This window comes from Gadus macrocephalus, chromosome 21, assembly GCF_031168955.1.
Source record: "Gadus macrocephalus chromosome 21, ASM3116895v1".
Classification (NCBI taxonomy): Eukaryota; Metazoa; Chordata; class Actinopteri; order Gadiformes; family Gadidae; genus Gadus; species Gadus macrocephalus.
The window spans coordinates 4900304-4907253 of NC_082402.1; the positions used below are offsets into that span (position 1 = coordinate 4900304).

Consider the following 6950-nt stretch of genomic DNA (forward strand, 5'->3'; position numbering starts at 1 on the left):
TGGTCAATTCTGCATATTTTCTATAGAGAACTACACCATTCTTCCATTATAAATCAAATCCTACAAAAACACAAAAACAAACAAAATACAAACCGATTAGAAACCGACAAATGTAGCACAAGGGAAGAGGAGTTATTCAAAGGTAAATTCAAAGTGGGTTCAAAGTATGATTTCTTTGTGTTAGTCTTTCTGGTTAAAGGTGCAGTATGTAGTATTCGGTGGATTCTAGTGGAAGGAACTTGGCAGAAATGGATCAGAATATTCATAAGTATGTTTTAGTAAGTGTTAATCCCATGAAAAAAAGAATTGCTGTAATTTTTTAACTTAGTATAAGCCTTTAATATCGACAAAGGTGCGGGTCCTCTTGCACGGCACCCGGCCGCCATTGTTGCACAGCCATCTATCTACAGTTGCCCAGAATGGACAAATGGCTCCAGAGCGTTTTTTTTCCAATTAAACCAAATTTCAATGAAAGTTGTCACGGCCCGGCTCTTGGCCATAACAAATATGGAGACACACCAAGGTTTAAACTGAAAATTAACCATAATTTATTGACAGACAGAAAGTTTAACCAAAATAATGGGTCTGGAGAGGGAGAGAGCCATGGGCAGACTGGTGAGCCTTTTATCTGCCACCCTCTGATTGGTGTTGATTGGGCAGCTCCGCCCATCTGGAACCACCTGAGAGGAGAGACCTGGGGAGGAGCAGAGGATCTTGCCCAGGTTTCCCATAAGGCCGTCACAAAGTGTAAATGGCTGTCGATGCCATTCATTCTACACAGTGCACCTTTAAACCTCCCTTTTCCTCCGTGTGTGTTGTGTACCCTCAGGATGCGAAGCTCCGGGAGCTGCTGGATGTGGGCACCCTGGTGGGGAAGATGGAGAACAGGATGTTGACGGTGGTGAGCGGCCCGGACATGGTCAACATCACCTACCTCAACTTCATGGCCTTCCAGGAAGAGGTCGCTAAGGTAGGACCAAAGATGGGGAGGATGGTGATGATGGTGATGATGTTGGTGGTGATGATGATGGTGATGATGATGATGATGATGATGATGATGACGATGATGGTGGTGATGATGATGATGATGATGATGATGATGATGATGACGATAGTGATGAAGATAATGGTGATGATGATGTTGGTGGAGGGGAAGGTGATTGTGATTGTGATGACGATGATGATGGTTAAATATTAGTTGATGGTTATAATGAGTAGTAATATAATATAGAAGGCTCATTTGACCAGATTAGTATCATAACACACATAATCCAACTTTCCTTATTCAACATAATCATAAAGGAACTGTAGACTGTAAATATAAGAAACAAGTAAACAGAAATAAGAGATTTTCAGTTATGATCTAGAAAAATAGCTGATCTATTTATAACCGTTTTTATTACAGGGAGATGTATAGATGGAACAAATTGCCCATGAAATAAATATAAATAACAATGCACCTTCATGTATACTTTGATCCTGCTCATCAAACGTAATTGGTCGTTTGGATGAGAAAGAAGGATTTAGAAACAAGATAGAGGGATACAACGATGAATGAAGGAACATTTCATGTCCTGTCAGAATGCTGCAGAGACATCAATCTGCTTGTCATCTCTCTGTGGATTCATTAGCTTGGGTCTCGGGTGGGAGGAGAGACCTCAGCTCTCACAGCAGCACCCTGGCTGTCGGGCTCCCTTCACTGTGTGTGTGTGTGTGTGTGTGTGTGTGTGTGTGTGTGTGTGTGTGTGTGTGTGTGTGTGTCTGTCTGTGTCTGTGTCTGTGTCTGTGTGTGTGTGTGTGTGTGTGTGTGTGTGTGTGTGTGTCTGTGTTCAACTACAGGAGTGGGCAGAGGAGCTATTCAACCTGGCGTCCAACCTCTTGGCCCAGAACATGTCGAGAGAGGCTTGTCTAGAGAAAGCGTAAGCACGCACACACACACACACACACACACACACACACACACACACACACACACACACACACACACACACACACACACACACACACACACACACACACACACACACACACACACACACACACACACATTAATACCATCTGCAGTTTAAACAAAACACTTCCCCTTGGCTTTGAGGGGTAAAATAAACTTTCAAATGATCGTCGTTACTTTTTATCGACGTTCTTCACCTTGAAGGGTAATCATTACCGGGACGGATGAAATGTCCTCAGTGGGCTGATCTATTGCATGGACCACGTAGCTAACCTTTTCCCACTCACTGCCCCACTGCGCGATCGATGATAGCGTGTATCCATCTCTGAAATGACCCTGAATAAGGTATGTGTGTGCGCTCACACGCACACCTTATTCAATCGGGTCATTTCACACATGTTTGTTAAGACCTGCAATTACCAAATTGATGTGTTGCACACCCAGAAGTCGATTAGGTCATGGTAAAAACAACAACATACGTGCAGTGCTGTTGTGGATGTGTTACCGTAGGGGTGCAGGTATTACAGGATGTAGATTTACTCCATTCCATCTGTGGTATGACGATTGTGAAACAGGGCAAGTGAAGATGTCAGGGCTGCCAGGGTGAATAGCCGGTCTGCTGGCAGTAACCTTAGCGTGGAAATACATGGTATGTAGCCTCACAGACTGAAGTAAACAGTCACCCATGCAGCCCCCAACGCTGGGGGGGCTGCATACATGCCTCCGATACAAGCACCATTTTACCCAGACCACATCACTCTCAAGAGTCTAATTATTTATTTTTGAGTTTCAACAAAGTATGTTCCACTAAACCCACAAAGGTATGCATATAATATGTGACCGGGAGGGTATCGGGGCCAAATCAAACTATGACACATTACAACTGTAATTACTCCTGGCTGGGGCCCTTGTTGAGTCAGATTGTTGTACAACAGGATCCCCAGATAAGATGTACATGATCGATCTTGTTGTGCTGATGGTTTGATTGAATTTGCATTATGAAGCGTTGTGTCGAGGGAGTGTTCCTCAAAGTGGGAGGTGTATGAGGGAGGGGGCTCTGATACTTATTTTGACCCAGGCCGGGCCTGATGAAATTAAGTTTGAGAAGAACTGTTTGAAGGAGTCATGTTGTATGAATCAGATGCACCCTTCGACACATCAATACACATCGATACACACACACCGACAAACATCCACACACACGTACACACACCCACACATACACACACAGACACACACACACACACCCACACACACACCGACACACACATACGCATGCACGCACACACACACACACACACACACACACACACACACACACACACACACACACACACACACACACACATACACACACATACAAATAAACACATACACACAAACACACATACACACATACTGAGATGTTGTTTTGATGTTTTGATTTTCACACTTCCTCTCCCCATATCGGGGGGTTAGGGTTTAAAGGTCACCCCCCACACCCCCCCTCCTCCACTGAGTGCAAACAGGGTGGGAGAACCGGGGTGGAACGGAGTCAATATATTTTCTATACAGTATATGTGTGTGTATGTGCATGTGCGATCATGCAGGGATGATAGCCTGTATTTGTGTGAGTGTGTGTGTGTGTGTGTGTGTATGCCGTGCACGCAATCCTCATTGCACGCCTTCACATGCCTTTGCTCTCTCTCTCTCTGTTTCTCTGTCTCTCAGTCCCTCCGTGTCTCTCAGTCCCTCCGTGTCTCTCCGTCTCTCCGTCTCTCTCTCTCTCTCTCTCTCTCTCTCTCTCTCTCTCTCTCTCTCTCTCTCTCTCTCTCTCTCTCTCTCTCCCCCCTCGCTGGAACATCATTCTCTCGCTCTATCGAGTCTTCATGACAGCGGACCTGCCGGTAGAGGATCCATAAATAGCCAGAACCATTGACCCCATCACTGCCACCACCCCACCGCCATCCATCACCACCCCCACCCCACAACCATCACCATCACCCCAACCTCTGCCTCCCTCACCGACTCGACCACACCCACCACGTCTGCCACCACCACCACCACCACCACCACCACCACCCCCACCACCACCACCACCACCACCACCACCACCTCTACCTGCACTACTACCACCACCACCACCCCCACCACCTCTACCTGCACTACTACCACCACCACCACCACCACCACCACCACCTCTACCTGCACTACTGCCACCACCACCACCACCACCACCACCACCACCACCACCACCACCTCTACCTGCACTACTACCACCACCACCACCACCACCACCCCCACCACCTCTACCTGCACTACTACCACCACCACCACCACCACCACCACCACCTCTACCTGCACTACTACCACCACCACCTCTACCTGCACTACTACCACCACCACCACCACCACCCCCACCACCTCTACCTGCACTACTACCACCACCACCACCACCACCACCACCACCTCTACCTGCACTACTACCACCACCCCCTCTACCTGCACTACTACCACCACCACCACCCCCACCATTGCCCCCACCGCCTCCTCAACCACCTACAACTCCTCCACCCCGAATCAACCATCACCTCCACCTCCACCCCCTTCACCACCACCACCTCCTTCACCACCTCCACCCCACCATCAACCACCACATCCACCTCCATCTCCACCTCCTTCACCACCTCCACCCCACCGTCAACCACCACCTCCACCTCCATCTCCACCTCCTTCACCACCTCCACCTCCTTCACCACCACCAACACCTCAAATCCACCACAACCTCCACCCCTCCCAACACCACCACTTCCATCTCCACTGTGTGTCTGTATGTGTTTGTATGAGTATGCGTGCGTCTGTGTGTGTGCGCGCGCGCGTGTGTGTGTGTTTGTTTGTGTGTGTGTGTGTTTTTGAGTGTGTGTGTGTGTGCTTGCATCTGTGTGTGTGTGTGTGTGTGTGCGCGGGTTTCTGTGTGTGTGTGTGTGTGTGTGCATGTGCGCGTGTGTGTGTAAGCATGTGCGTGCACATGTGTCTGTGTGTGTGTGTGTTTTGTGTGTTTGTGTGGGAGTGGAGGCGGAACGCTTGACTTATGACACAATAAAAAGAGACGCTTGGACATCAGGCCATGTGGGAGTTGGAGAGAAGCACATCGTGTGCATGTTTAGTGGGTCGCGCCCGTCGCTCACGGCGATGGCGCTTGTTGTTGTTGTTGTTGTTGTTGCTGCCTTGTGTTTCTTCTATATTCTATGCGGTGGTGCACAGAGAATGGTGAACCCATTCTTTCTCATAATAATTGCAGTTCTATCATAAAAAATATTCATTTTCCGATAACAAAATGATTTCACGCCCGGCTTTCTCCGCCTCGTGCCATGCCAAAGAAATATTCTTTCTCAGCGTTTAATAAATATTTCCTCACTTCTTTAGGCTGTGGCCATTGAGTTGTGTTGAAAACAATAAAGCTACACTATATGATATATGGGTAATGCAGTTAGGCCACTCTTGAATATTTCATTATCCACTACCACCAAATCCAGGCCAGGCTGTGAACTTAATTGGTTTAACTGTGCAGGGAAAAAAAGTATTGAATATAGAATATTCCAATTTCGCAATCTGATGACTTTGTTTCTGAAAGACTGCCAGAAAGTGGGCATAATAGACGAAGAGGAGGGTGGAGAAGGAGCAATAAATGGAGACGGATAGAGACAGAGAGAGACAGGAGAGAGGTTTTCTGACCACTAGGCCAACTGACATCTTTCCCTCCCTCCCTACCTCCCTTCTTCCCTCTCTCCCTTTCTCCCATCCTTCTTTCCTCCCTCCTTCCTTGTCTCCCTCCCTCCCTCCCTCCTTCCCTCTCTCCCTTTCTCCAATCCTTCTTTCCTCTCCCCTTCCCTCCCTCCTTCCTTCCCTCTCTCCCATTCTCCAATCCTTCTTTCCTCTCTCCTTCCCTCCCTCCCTCCTTTCTTCCCTCTCTCCCTTCCTCCCATCCTTTCCACCTCCCTCTCTCTCTCGTTCTTTCTCCCTCCCTCCTCCTCTCCCCTCTTCCCTCCCTCGCTCCCTTTTCTTCCGTACTTTGATTGAATTCTCTGTCGACGGTCGACAAAAGCCTCTTGCTCGCCTCGAACACGAGCTCTTTAAAACGATTTCCACTTGTATGTTTCACATTTCCCCTGCAAAAACTATCACCCCCCCCACACACACACTACGCCCTGGGTGTATTCAACCCCGCCCCTAACCACCCCCTCCCCCGCAAGGTTTAACCATTAATGTCATCACTGCCTTTGCTGGGGGCAGCCAGTGTGCCCTGTAGAGTGGACACTGTAATGGATATTAATTATTAGCCCACAGCCACTTAAAGGCCAGGCCTGTGGCGGTAGGGCTCCTGTTGCAGGCTGGGGCTATTTATAGAGCCGCTCTGTGCAGTGTCCGTTGTCGTGGCTGCACTGTCCACAGCCATGCCAACGCATAGGCTACGGCAGGCTGAGAGGAGAGAGAGACAGAGACAGAGGGAGAGAGCGGGAAGGAGGGAGGGAGGGAGGGAGGGAGGGGGAGAGAGAGGGAGAGAGGGAAAGAGAGAGAGAGAGAGAGAGAGTGGCTGCACAGTCCACAGCCATGCCAACACAAAGTCTACGGCAGGCTTAGATGAGAGAGCGAGACAGAGACAGAGGGAGAGAGAGAATGTGAGGGAGAGAGCGTGAGGGAGGGAGGAAAGAGAGGGAGAGAGAGAGACAGAGACTGATAGGTAGGACGAGAGAGAGAGAGAGAGAGTAGGAGAGAGAGAGAGTAGGAGAGAGAGAGAATAGACAGAGAGCGAGAGAGAGAGTATCCCAAGACATATGTACCACCACGCATCACTGCCGCACGCATGCTCGTCATGCGGTTTATGTACACACGCTGATAATCTGTACCGTCCGTGATCCGTGTGCGCGCTGCGTAAACGCACACGAGTCACGGAGCTATAGCGGGAGACTTATAAATAGCTAATGTATGCGCACGCACTCACACACACACACACATTCTC

At 48.8% G+C, this 6950-nt stretch overlaps 1 protein-coding gene across 1 annotated transcript in view; it reads left to right on the forward strand.

The window, feature by feature from the left end:
• The first annotated feature begins 748 nt into the window (after nucleotides 1-748).
• LOC132450317 (1-phosphatidylinositol 4,5-bisphosphate phosphodiesterase beta-1-like) overlaps nucleotides 749-6950 on the forward strand; it is a 58599-nt gene continuing 52397 nt past the window's right edge. Inside the window, 2 exon segments of the mRNA XM_060042397.1 lie at nucleotides 749-970; nucleotides 1840-1919. Of these exon segments, the coding sequence (XP_059898380.1) occupies nucleotides 752-970; nucleotides 1840-1919 (299 nt within the window). The 5' untranslated portion in view covers nucleotides 749-751.